The 14,406-nt window shown below is 40.1% G+C and overlaps 1 protein-coding gene and 1 long non-coding RNA gene across 2 annotated transcripts in view; one reads left to right on the top strand and one right to left on the bottom strand.

Annotated features, from left to right (window-relative positions):
- Positions 1–10,008: 10,008 nt before the first annotated feature.
- Positions 10,009–14,242, top strand: LOC129868934 (uncharacterized). The gene is made up of 2 exons (XR_008761837.1): positions 10,009–10,301; positions 13,738–14,242. It is a non-coding gene; the product is annotated as an uncharacterized LOC129868934 (long non-coding RNA).
- Positions 10,525–14,406, bottom strand: part of LOC129868933 (sodium/potassium/calcium exchanger 3-like) — a 27,667-nt gene continuing 23,785 nt past the window's right edge. Inside the window, exon 17 of the mRNA XM_055943288.1 lies at positions 10,525–13,939. Coding sequence (XP_055799263.1) covers positions 13,829–13,939 — 111 coding nt within the window. The 3' untranslated portion in view covers positions 10,525–13,828. The remainder of the gene's footprint in view (positions 13,940–14,406) is intronic.

Raw genomic sequence — 14,406 nt, 5'->3', positions numbered from 1 at the left:
CAGGTATGGTGGCAGTTGTCATAGTTTTGACTACTTTGAGTTGCATTGATTGTAGGTAGGGCTACTGCAACTCTCGTAGTAAAATCGATAGTGTGAAATCTCCCAGTAAGCAAAATGATGTTGAAAAAACTTTAGATGTCTTTTCCAGACAACATCATGTGCATTTCAGGTGCTGAATGAAAAGTTAGAAGACGTCTTTTCCGGATGTGAAAAATACATCTTATACGGACGTCGAAAATACGTATTTTCCAGATGTTGAACATACAGTACCAGTCGAAGGTTTGGACACACCTACTCTTTCAAGGGTTTCTCATTATTTTTACTATTTTCTGCATTGTAGAATAATAGTGAAGACATCAAAACTATGAATTAACACACATGGAATCGTGTAGTAACCAAAAAAGTGTTAAACCTATCAAAATATATTTTATATTTGAGATTCTTCAAATTAGCCACCCTTTGCCATGATGATAGCTTTTGTACACTCTTGGCATTCTCTCAACCAGCTTCACCTGGAATGCTTTTCCAGCAGTCTTGAAGGAGTTCCCACATATGCTGAGCACTTGTTGGCTGCTTTTCCTTCACTCTGTGGTCCAACTCATCCCAAACCATCTCGATTCGGTTTAGGTCGGGTGATTGTGGAGGCCAGGTCATCTGATGCAGCACTGCATCACTCTCGTTCTTGGTCAAACAGCCCTTACACATCCTGGAGGTCTGTTGGGTCATTGTCCTGTTGAAAAACAAATTATAGTCCAACTAAGCGCAAACCAGAATGCTGTGGTAGCCATGCTGGTTAAGTGTGCATTGAATTCTAAATAGATCACAGTCAGTGTCCCCAGCAAAGCACCCCCACACCATCCCACCTCCTCCTCCATGCATCACGGTGGGAACCGCATGCAGAGATCATCCGCACTACACTGCGTCTCACAAAGACACGGCGGTTGGACCCAAAAGCCGCACATTTGGACTCATCAGACCAAAGGACAGATTTCCACTGGTCTAATGTCCATTGCTCGAGGTTCTTGCCCACAGCAAGTCTCTTCTTATTATTGTTGTCCTTTTGTAGTGGTTTCTTTGCAGCAATTCGATCATGAAGGCCTGATTCACGCAGTCTCCTCTGAACCTTTGAGGTTTGTGTGTTACTTGAACTCTGAAGCATTTATTTGGGCTACAATTTCTGAGGCTGGTACCTTATCTTCTGCAGCAGAGGTAACTCTGGGTCTTCCTTTCCTGTGGCAGTCCTCATGAGAGCCAGTTTCGCCATAGCGCTTGATGGTTTTTGCGACTGCATTTGAAAAACGTTCAATGTTTTAAAGTAATGGACTCATTTCTCTTTGCTTATTTGAGCTGTTCTTGCAATAACATGGACTTGGTCTTTTATCAAATAGGGCTATCTTCTGTATACCATCCCTACCTTGTCACAATACACCTGATTGGCTCAAACGTATTAAGAAGGAAAGGAATTGCGCACATTAACTTTTAACAAGGCACACCTGTTAATTGAAATGCATTCCAGGTGACTACCTCATGAAGCTGTTTGAGAGAATGGAAAGTGGGTGCAAAGCTGTCAAGGCAAAGGGTGGCTACTTTGAAGAATCTAAAATATATTTTGATTTGTTTTACACTTTTTTGGTTACTACATGATTCCATATGTGTTATTTCTTACTTTTGATGTCTACAGTATTATTCTATCATGTAGAAAATAGTACAGGTAAAGAAAAACCCTGGAATGAGTAGGTGTGTCAACTTTTGACTGGAACTGTATAGTTCAGTCATTGATTATATGGCGAAATTTCAACTGCTATACCTTCTAAATTAAGAAAGCATTATATCACAATAATAATTTGTCACGCCTCTTAATAGGAAAGAGGAGCCAACTGAAGATTACAAGATGGCGCCAACAGACATGGTCGCCCTGTTCCTAGCATACTGCAGTATTTGTTTTCGTGTTTAATTTCTTACATTATTTGCTCTTAATTCCTTTCTTTTTATTTCAGGGATTTGTGTGTTTATTTTGTAGTGTTAGGTATTACTGCACTGTTGGAGCTAGAAACATAAGCATTTCACTGCACCTGCGATAACATCTGCAAAATATGTGTACACGACCAATACCATTTTGATTTTAGATTACAATAAAATATGTATTATTGCTCCCATCTATCACATGGACTTATGTTAGCTTTTTCAAAAGCTATAACACTGGCAGTGAGGATTTTGTAAGTAGTCCAACATACAGAGTAAACCAATAGACCACAACTACAATAACATTCTGAGGTAACTGTTACAGATATTTTTTTCTTGCTATGACAGTGATATGTTGTTGTTTATCTACCTACATTGAATGCAGTGACTAAGTCACTCTGGATAACAGTAGAACACAGAGGAGTACAGTACAATACGGTAAGTTGTGGTACAATACAGTAGAGTTATTCAGTACAGTACGATACAGTACAGTAGAGTTTAATTCAGTGGAGTACAGTCAGTAGAGTACACTACAGTATGGTACAGTACCGTTTAATTATAGCAGTGAACAGAACAGTATAGTTTAATTCAGTAAAGTACAGTATAGTTTAATTCAGTAGAGTACAGTGCAGTAGAGTATAGTTTAATTCAGTAGAGTACAGTCAGTAGAGTAGAGTATGGTACAGTAAAATGTCATTAATTAGAGTACATTAGACTACATACAGTAAAGTACAGTATAGTTTGAGTCAGAGTACAGTACAGTTTAGTTCCGTAGGGTATAGTACATTAGAGTAAAGTAGAGTACAATACAGTACACTACTTTACTGCACTGTGTACTGTACTCTACTGTGCTGTCCAAACTTGTGAAACATAGATGTCTATGATTGGTTCAGATTTGGTCCGGTCCGGCCTATGTTTGGGCCAAATATCGGCTGGTCCGGACCTGATATCTGAACCAATCATAGACGTTAACAGACTGGGTCCGGTCCGCACCAAAAATCAACGCCTGTGGAAGTTGAAATCAAGGCCGGTCCGCAAAAAAAAAAAGGTCCAAAAGATGTCGCCTGACGTCTAGTACTTCGTAGGCTGCTGCTCAATTGCACACTCTAATAATATACCCCTTTATGCAACAGCACACCTTGTAAATAAACTTTTTATGGTCACGATTGCTGCCACGATAAGTAACAACATTTACGACACTGCTTGAAACAACTGTTTATAGTATATGCTTCAACACTTACCAACCTGTCTTGGATGCTGTCCATATGCCCACAATAAAACAACAGGTTTCCCCATCCTTAACGGTACATTCTTGTGGCAATGAAAAGTTCATGCGATGGTCCATCCATGTAGCTGAAGGAAAGTTACAGTAAGAAAAAGAGTTACTCCTCATGGTCCAACCAATGAGAGAAACTTCGCCGCTGGTGTCTCTTTTGTTCAAACGTGCTATAGTGTCCGCTGTTCGTGCGTGTAGTTTAATTTATTATGCACATTAATTATTGCTCCTCATATGGCTTGGTCATAAGTTGCGACATGGTGTGTTCTTCGAAGAGAAAAACGCAATAGGAGGACAGAAACAAATGAAACCAGGGCTCCTGCCATAACTGGTGTAAATAATGTGTCAGGCAGACTACTGTACAAACTCAAGCAGCTGACATTCGGCTACCACCTCCCCAATCATTTCCTTCAACTTATTTCCTGTCCTATACTCCAGTAATTGAACACATTTAGATAAACATTTCTCAATGTTTACAGATGGTAATAAGGCGTTAATAAAGCTGAAGGGCAAAGTAATCACCCAGGACATCATGATTGGGTTTGCACACTGACACACAACATGAGACCAAACAGAGCATTATATTTAGAATATTTCGTATATTTGGGTTAAACTGTAGGTCTACATAGTTATGTTCTCCCTCACACACAAGCACACACACTCTCTGCCTGTTCACCTGCCAAACCACCTATTTCTCCTTGTCTTTTGCAGTGTGGTTTGCAACACCATATTCTTACAGTTGTTATACAGTATTTTGTTGAGAGCTGTGAGTGCTGGCACAGTGGGCACGGATTGAATGTTATATAACTGAGCCACAGCAGGGACTGGCCCTTATGACAGAGATGGAATGACTTTTACAACACTTTAAGCTACTGTTTCGTAGCTGCACGGGATTGTTTAGTCTTGTACTTTGATAACATTGAACAGTGGGTTGTATTGTTGTACAGTAGGCCTGTCCTACAATAGATTTACACAATATATTCTCACATTTCTCTTCAGACTTAGGAAATGTAAGCTTTTCCTATTCAGACTTACACAATATATACAAAAGTATGTGGACACTCCTTCAAATTAGTGGATTTGGCTATTTCAGCCACGCCCATTGCTGATAGGTGTATAAAATCGAGCGCACAGCCATGCAATCTCCATAGACAAAGACTGGCGGTAGAATGGCCTTACTGAAGAGCCCAGTGACTTTCAATATGGCACTGTCACAGAATGCCACCTTTCCAACAAGTCAGTTCATCAAATGTCTGCCCTGCTAGAGCTGCCCCGGTCAACTGTAACTGCTGTTATTGTGAAGTGGAAACATCTAGGAACAACATGCTATTGTGAAGTGGAAACGTCTAGGAGCAACAACGGCTCAGCTGCGAAGTGGTAGGTTCAAGTTCACAGAATGGGACAGCTTCTGTCCTTGATTGCAACACTCACTACCGAGTTCCAAACTGCCTCTGGAAGCAACATCAGCACAATTACTGTTCGTCTGAAGCTTCATGAAATTAGTTTCCATGGCCGAGCAGCTGCACAAAATCCTAAAATCAACGTGCCAATCGTCGGCTGGGGTGGTGTAAATCTCGCCGCCATTGGACTCTGGAGCAGTTGAAATGCGTTGTCTGGAGTGATGAATCACTCATCACCATCTGGCAGTCCGATGGACAAATCTGGGTTTGGCCCCAATGGCCCCAATGCATAGTGTCTACTGTAAAGTTTGGTGGAGGAGGAATAATGGTCTGGGGCTGTTTTTCATGGTTTGGGCTAGGCTGAATGGAAGCAAGTCCCTGCAGCAATGTTCCAGTATCTAGAGGAAAGCCTTCCCAGAAGAGTGGAGGCTGTTATAGCAGCAAAGGCAGGACCAACTCCACATTAATGCCCATGAGCAGGTGTCAACATACTTTTGGTCATGTAGTGTACCTTATGCTAGTGCGTTACGGGCTTTGCAGGCGTGGTTCCCTTGCATGCTCTGAATAAATTGAATTCAACCACTGAAAACCCTCCCATTTGCTGGCCAACCATTTCTCGTGGAGTTTTCATTCAATAGTGGTTTCAGTACATTTATCTAAAGCAATTCCTTTTAATTTGGTGTACCTTTTAATTAGAATTTTCTCCACAGACTAAAATATATAAAAATAGCGTTTTTATGGATCAGTGAAAGAAGCCATGTAAATACACATATATTCTTCTCCTTTTCATCACCAATTGGTGGAATTAAAAATACTCTGATCTTGTATATTATTTAGGGTTAGGAAAGTACAGTGCCTTTAGAAGGTATTCATGCCCCTTGACTTTGTCCACATTTTGTTGTGTTACAGCCTGAATTCAAGATAGATCACCCATCCACAGACAATACCCTATAATGACAAAGGGAAAACATGTTTTTAGAAATGTTTGCAAATGTATTGAAAATGAAATACAGAAATAGAAACATTTACATAAGTATTCACACCCCTGAGTAAATAATTTGTAGAATCACCTTTGGCAGCGATTAAATCTGTTAGTCTTTCTGAGTAAGTCTCTAAGTGCTTTCCACACCTGGAGTGTGCAACATTTGTCCGTTATTCTCTTTTCAAAATTCTTCAAGCTCTGTCAATTCAGTTGATGATCATTGCTAGACATCCATTTTCAGGTCTTGTCATAGACTTTCAAGTAGATTTATTAAGTCAAAACTGTAACTCGACCACTGAGGAATGTTCACTGTCTTCTTGGTAAGCAACTCCAGCGTAGATTTGGCCTTGTGTTTCAGGTTATTGTCCTGCTGAAGGTAAATTCATCTCACAGTGTCTGGTGAATAGAGTCAGGTTTTTCTCTAGGATTTGCCTGTGCTTAGCTCTATTGCGTTTATTTTTTATCCTTAAAAACTTCCCAGTCTTTATCGATTACAAGCATACCCATAACATGATGCAGCCACCACTAAGCTTGGAAATACTGTATGTAGGACAAAAAGTAAATTCCTTTGCCACATTTTTTGCAAATACATTAAACTCAGTTTTTCACAATTCCTGACATTTAATCCAAGTACAAATTCCCTGTCTTAGGTCAGTTAGGATCAGCACTTTACTTTAAGAATGTGAAATGTCAGAATAATAGTAGAGAGAATGATTTATTTCAGCTTTTATTTCTTTCATCACATTCCCAGTTGGTCAGAAGTTTACCTACACTCAATTAGTATTTGGTAGCATTGCCTTTAAATTGTTTAACTTGGGTCAAACATTTCAGATAGCCTTCCCCAAGCTTCACACAATAAGTTGGGTGAATTTTGGCCCATTCCTCCTGACAGAGCTGGTGTAACTGAGTCAGGTTTTTAGGCCTCCTTGCTCACACACGCTTTTTCACTTGTGTCCACAAATAATTTTATATAGTATTGAGGTCAAGGCTTTGTGATGGCCACTCCAATACTTTTACTTTGTCGTCCTTAAGCCATTTTGCCACAACTTTGGAAGTATGCTTGGGGTCATTGTCCATTTGGAAGACCCATTTGTGACCAAGCTTTAACTTCCTGACTGATGTCTTGAGATGTTGCTTCAATATATCCACATCATTTTCATTCCTCATGATACCATCTATGAAGTGAAGTGCACCAGTCCCTCCTGCAGCAAAGCACCCCCACAACATGATTCTGCCACCCCCGTGCTTCACGTTTGGGATGGTGTTCTTCGGCTTGCAAGCCTCCCCCTTTTTCCTCCAAACATTACGATGGTCATTATGGCCAAACAGTTCTATTTTTGTTTCATCCGACCAGAGGACATTTCTCCAAAAAGTATGATCTTTGTCCCCATGTGCAGTTGCAAACCGTAGTCGGGCTTTTTTATGGAGGTTTTGGAGCTGTGGCTTCTTCCTTGCTGAGCGGCCTTTCAGGTTATGTTGATACATGACTCGTTTTACTATGGATATAGACACTTTGTACCTGTTTCGTCCAGCATCTTCACAAGGTCCTTTGTTGTTGTTTTGGGATTGATTTGCACTTTCCGCACCAAAGTACGTTCATCTCTAGGAGACAGAACGCGTCTCCCTCCTGAGCAGTATAACAGCTGTGTGGTCCAATGGTGTTTATACTTGCGTACTATTGTTTGAACAAATGAACGTGGTACCTTCAGGCATTTGGAAATTGCTCCCAAGGATGAACCAGACTTGTGGAGGTCTACAATTTTTTTTCTGAGGTCTTTGTTGATTTCTTTGGATTTTACCATGATGTCAAGCAAAGAGGCACTGAGTTTGAAGGTAGGCCTTGAAATACATCCACACATACACCTCCAATTGACTCAAATTATGTCAATTAGCCTATCAGAAGCTTCTAAAACCATGACATCATTTTCTGGAAATTTCCAAGCTGTTTCACGGCACTGTCAACTTAGTGTATGTAAACTCCTGACCCACTGGAACTGTGATACAGTGAATTATAAGTGAAATAATCTGTCTGTAAACAATGGTTGGAAAAATTGTGTCATGCACAAAGTAGATGTCCTAACCGACTTGCCAAAACTATAGTTTGTTAACACGACATTTGTGGAGTGGTTGAAAAACGAGTTTTAATGACTCCAACCTAAGTGTATGTGAACTTCTGACTTCAACTGTAGCTACTTAATTAAACAATGGAAGGTGCACAATCCATAGCTGGCTAGTTAGCTATAGCTACACTGTAAACTAGCTTGACGTAATAGATAGTAATATAAACAAGTTGAGAAAAAGTGAAAAGACCCTTAAAACAATTCCTTTAGGTAAGGGGAAATGATTCCTTAAGGGGAAGACTTAAGATGCTTTATGGGTCTGGGTTTAAACTGCTGCAAATGGTCTGTGGTCCATAATGGTTCAGATAGGTTACATTTTCAAAATTATTGCACATTTTGCAAAATGTTAGTCAAATATGATACACTAAAGTGACAGTTATTAATGTATGTTAGTAGGGTACTAGATGGTAACTGTCCCCCCCTGTAATTCACATTAAGACCCAAGATTTCACCAAATTATTTTCCCAACATTTCCCTGGCTGCCACTGCTCTTGCTCAACAAAAAATGTTATCTGTGTCATCACAACTTTTGGAGATATTCAAACAAAACAATTTTGTGATAAGTTGATTTTTTTAAATAAAAAATGTGTAGATATATTCCAATGAAGTTAGATCTATAATTGTTTTTTAAATATACGAGTAGGAACGCCTTAAGATAAATAATCAACTTGTTTAGAGAGAAACATTTAGATAGCCTTGTAGTAAAGGTGTAATATGTTGGATGAGTGACTAATTAGTTCAGTTACTGTTATTAAATGTTAATACATTTTGGGGTACTTTACCTCCTTTTTCATGATATCCAATTTCGATCTTGTCTCATCACTGCAACTCCCCAATGGGCTCGGGAGGGGCGAAGGTCAAGCCATGCATCCTCCGAAACATGACCCACCAAACCACGCTCCTTAACACCCGCCCGCTTAACCCGGAAGCCAGCTGCTGCATCAACATGTCGGAGGAAACACCGTTAAACTCACGACCGAGTCAGCCTGCAGGCGCACGGCCTCCAAAAGGATTTGCTAGAGCGTGAAATAACTGAGTCGTGAAATAACTAAAAAAGTGTAAACTGTAGCCATTTATTTATCTTTATGGTTTATTCACCTAAGCATGACCTTCATCCACATACCAATTTTTTCCCAAACATTGCTTTTTTTATGTCAGCGATTAGACATTGCTAGTTACCACCTAGTACCCTATAACTGACGGTGGCTATCGATAGTGGCTAATATTTAACACCATACAAATTGTAAAAAATACTGTGAAAAGTCCAGGCAAATAATTACAACATTATAGAAATAATAAATCAACTCTGTAAGTTTGGCGCTATGCTGTCATTTGTGCATGGCTACAGAAGCCTATAGCTTGGGTCTTCATATGTGCAAGGCCAGCATTTCATAAGCTTCACTGTGGAAAAGGTGATATGTTGATGTGCTTCAGTTTGCTGCCATGTGACTGGTTTCACATTTTTCTCCAGGGATCATAAGGTAATATACATATAAAACACAATCCCCTTATCCAAATGACTTACTCATTTACCTAGCTGTTACATAGCCGAGGGAAGTTGTGGAGCTGAGGGTGATAAATCGAAATAAAAAAAAATAATAAAAAAAATAAAATTAAAATAAATATACTGTATTTAACTAGGCCGTTATTGTTCCGGTATCAGTGGCCAAAAATATTCCTCAGCAGTTCAAGATCAGAATATGCATAGAGAGAAAGGCGCATAGAGAATTACGTTCCATTTACACATGCTTAACTCGGGTCGGAATTCCCCCTTATTGAAATTGTTTTTCCCTGCATGATTCTATTAAATGCATCTCTGTCGACTGTCGAGTATTTGTAATGTACACAGTAATTTAGGAAATTGCCACAAAAAACTGACAGCAGCAGGCACGAACACTGTATCATATTGGATGATGCCATATCACACTGGACATGTTGTTAAACATCTATTGTTATTATACAAGGGATAACTTCATTAATTCCTTATTTTCAATTTCCTTTGTCTACCCATGGCCTCTCATCTGTGGATCCAAATTAAGATAAAGAAATGGGGGTTTTAGTCCCCACTATGCTCATCATTAGGACTGTGACGGGAAATTCTCTCTGTGTGTGTGTGTCAATTGCAGTGTGTAGCATATGGTAAGCAGAGATGGGTTGTTGTCTGCATGGCTCCCTCTGGACTCTAATCAGAAGGAGGTGCTTGCTTTGAGAGGCTCAGATCCCAAGCCCCCTAGTGGATATACACTACAGAAGGCGGACTTCCTCTCCGGGTGGAATGGATATACACTACAGAAGGCGGACTTCCTCTCCGGGTGGAACGCAACGAAAAGTCCACTGGCCCCCCCAAAGAACGACTCCACCGATGTGCACGCACGCATGTAGATCAACGGAGTGGAGCATGTAGCGGCCTTAAAAGCTTACTGCAGCTTATCACGGGTTAATGAGTAAACGACAGGTCTGGAGTCAGCAAAGGAGACAGAGAGATCCATGGGGCAGACAGAGAGAGAATGAGAGAGGTTTAACCGATCGGTGGTTCAACTATGCAATTCTGGACAAGATCAGTGAGTGTCTGTGTAGCTTCTCCTAGAGCCATTTTTTTGTTGCCTCGTAGACAGACTTGGCTCTCATTTCCCTTTTGAGTGTTTTTTCATTTCCACTGTGAGACTACAATCCCTTTGATGAGGAAAAAAACACTGGGAATGTTTCCCCTGTCCTCATCCACCTATCATTTCTCAGATCTTTACAGCTGTACTTACTTTAAGGACTTAAGGAGAGAGACATGGATTGTTATTGCACAAATTGTATTTATTGCATTCAACAACATACAAAAGTTCTCAATGATCAGAGGTCATCTGTAAAGAAACTAATCTCAGTGCTAGAATAGCTGATGGCTCCAACCTAACAGAACAAAACATTGAGGAAGAACACACTTCAAACACAGCTGCTTCATGACAGAACTAAATCAGGTTTCTATTTGGTGCTCTGACCTGCTCTGTTAACAGAGTCAGGATTTATGAGTGGTTGGTTGGTAGTGGGGACTCCTTGGTGGTCTTCCTATCTAAGTAGGTACTTATTAAAGGCCTACAGTGAAAATACGACAGGTAACTACACCTGGGATACGTAGCAGCTCCAGTAACCAGTGTGTACAACACTCAACAGTCTGCCGACTCCTCTTCAACATACAGTACCAGTCAATAGTTTGGACACACCTACTCATTCAAGGGTTTTTCTTTAGTTTGACTATTTTCTACATTGTATAATTATAGTGAAGACATCAAAACTATGAAATAACACATATGGAATCATGTAGTGACCAAAAAAGTGTTAAACAAATCCAAATATATTTTATATTTGAGATTCTTCAAAGTAGCCACTCTGCTTTGATGACAGCTTTGCACACTCTTGACATTCTCTCAACCAGCTTCACCTGGAATGCAACAGTCTTGAAGGAGTTTCCACATATGCTGAACACTTGTTGGCTGCTTTTCCTTCACTCTGTGGTCCAACTCATCCCAAACCATCTTAATTGGGTTGAGGTCGGGTGATTGTGGAGGCCAGGTCATCTGATGCAGCACTCCATCACTCTCCTTCTTGGTAAAATAGCCCTTACACAGCCTGGAGGTGTGTTGGGTCATTGTCATGTTGAAAAACAAATTATAGTCCCTCTAAGCGCAAACCAGACGGGATGGCGTATTGCTGCAGAATGCTGTGGTAGCCATGCTGGTTAAGTGTGCCTTGAATTCTAAATAAATCAAAGACAGTGTCACTATCAAAGCACCACCACACCATCACACCTCCTCCTCCATGCTTCACGGTGGGAACTACACATGCCGAGATCATCCATTCACCTACTGAGTCTCACAAAACACGGCAGGTGGAACCAAAAATCAGACCAAAGGACAGGGACTCATCAGACCAAAGGACAGATTTTCACCGGTCTAATGTCCATTGCTCGTGTTTCTAGGTCCAAGCAAGTCTCTTCTTCTTATTGGTGTCCTTTAGTAGTGGATTCTTTGCAGCAATTTGACCATGAAGGCCTGATTCACGCAGTCGCCTCTGAACAGTTGATGTTGAGATGTCTTAAAATGTTCAGAATTGACTGACCATGTCTTAAAGTAATGATGAACTGTCGTTTCTCCTTGCTTATTTGAGCTGTTCTTGCCATAATATGGACTTGGCCTTTTACCAAATAAGGTTATCTTCTGTACACCACCCCTACCTTGTCACAACACAACTGATTGGCTCAAACGCATTAAGAAGGAAAGAAATTACACAAATTAACTTTTAAGAAGGCACATCTGTTAATTGAAATGCATTCCAGGTGACTACCTCATGAAGCTGGTTGAGTGAATGCCAAGAGTGTGCAACGCTGTCATCAAGGCAAAGGGTGGCGACTTTGAAGAATCTCAAATATAAATATATTTTGATTTGTTTACCACTTTTTGGGTTACTACACGATTCCATATGTGTTATTTCATCGTTTCGATGTCTTCGCTGCTATTCTACAATGTAGACAATTGCAAAAATAAAGATGAGTAGGTGTGTCCGAACTTGACTGGTTCTGCATGAGCCTCTTTTAAAATGCTCAAAATGCTTATGAGTGGCTGAGAGCAAACAGCAGAACTATTAGTTCTATGACACACAGAGTATTTTCTGCAGTCTTATCATTTGGCAAAAAGTTTGAGTCATTTGATCTGATCTGATCTGAAATCTAAATTATATTTAATAGAAGTTACCATTGTGGTAATGAAAGAAACCATTTTCAAAATAAATAACACGTTTTGAGAATATACTATTTTGAGGAGCAAACCAATGCTTATTGTAATCACCAACACTTGACAAAGGAAATATGCAAAATCTCGGAAATAATAAATAACGATACTAAATCAAGGGGTTCAGGTGCTGAAAAAGGATCTAATCTGGGTTAAATAACCTAATAGTGGAATGGAAAGTGACATTCAATATAACCTTATTCTCCTTTCATCAGATCTAGGTGGAGTGTGCTGATCTGACGCGTTAATCTTCTTTAGCATCACTTTACTAAGTGACCAAAAAATATACATCGTCTTTCAGTTACAATATACGGTATTCTCACAAATATCATAGGAAGAATGGTATCTAGTTCTTACAAATATCAAAAACATCACAAATCTAGTCTCTGTCTGACGTTCATTTCTTTGAAAAACTATGTAAAATATTTAGTAAACATTTAGAAACAGTAAAAGGTATGGTCTTGTTGACTTAATAATTGTTATACCGTAATACTGAAAAACAAAAATGTACAGAAAGATTTTTTTACAAACATTGATCATACTTTAACATAGTGAGCTATTACAACAGACCCGTACGCATTTAATCAAAGGTTGTGACACTCATAGAAACATGGCGACGATACCAATAACACTTCTAAAAACGCTACAAATCATAGATTTCACGGCAGCCTATTATTTACTTAGTTTGTAACAATACTTGTTTAAAAGCGGTGAGGCAAAAAAAAAAAACATTCATAAATCCTCTTTGGAGGAACTCGGTCAGTTATAGTCACAATAATCTGCATCTCTTATTAATATTTTCTCCATTATAAGTCTATGCTGTCCATTTGTCCTATTGCTATGTTCCTAGTACCTTACTGGCTGTTCTATGCTCAACTGTACCCCAGCACTGCTACACTTTTGCACAAATGTACATACTGAATCCCCACACAACAAGGTAACATCAGCTAGGGCGTACATTCAAAACAAACACGGGTGTTCCAAATTTAAGGTTAACAAACAAGAGTACTAGTCTATTGTATTATTTCTCCATGGTGACAGCTGAACATTATGTGTTGTTGGGTATTAAAACACTGCACTCTGGATTAGAAAGGGTCGTACCACTGAAAAAGACTACAGTGAGTGTTTGGGTATTATGTGTGTAACGTCATCCGAGTAGATTCTGTCTGTGCTACTTCACGTTAACTTTTAGCACAATGTAGCTGAGACTGTTGTTTGGTTTTAGGAGAGAGGATCTCTGGGAGACAGAGGACTCCTGGACGTGGCAGCTTACAGGAAAACGAATCAGGATTGACCGTTGACCCCCAGTGTCAGCCTCACATCTGCCCAAAGAAGATGGAGCAAAGCAGGAAGATGGCATAGAGGAATATCAGCCCCAGGCCTAGCCGGCGGTCCAGCTTCCAGTGGTTCAGATGGACACTCATCACCTGGAGGGAGAGGAGGTGAAGGGGCAGAAAGGGAGGTGGAGAGAGAACGGGATGGGCAGATGGAGAGGGGTTCAGTGGAAAGGGAACGAGAGGGTGCAAGAGGTAAAAATGAATAGCTTTGCTATGACTGGATGGTTGGTGGAACCGCACAATTAAACGTGTCTCGAACCGAAACAGTAGATGAACCCACACCCGTCTCCAGAGAGACTGTACTATACTTGCCCTGCCTTCTGCCACCCTGCTTATGGTCCATAACAAATGTATTGTAAAAAGTTCAATACCAATAAAACTATAATCTCCCTGTGTGTTTGTGGTCTGTAACAAAAGACTTGTAAAAAGTGAAACGGCAATAAAATTGTAATATGTATACAGCAAGGCCTGTTATGTGCTTGAATGATGCTCGGAAACAGATGTGTAGCGCAACAGTCACTCATGGTGAAATCCATTGTGGCACGACACATGCATGC

This window comes from Salvelinus fontinalis, chromosome 13 (genome assembly GCF_029448725.1).
Source record: "Salvelinus fontinalis isolate EN_2023a chromosome 13, ASM2944872v1, whole genome shotgun sequence".
Classification (NCBI taxonomy): Eukaryota; Metazoa; Chordata; class Actinopteri; order Salmoniformes; family Salmonidae; genus Salvelinus; species Salvelinus fontinalis.
This window is presented reverse-complemented; position numbering and strand designations above follow the sequence as displayed.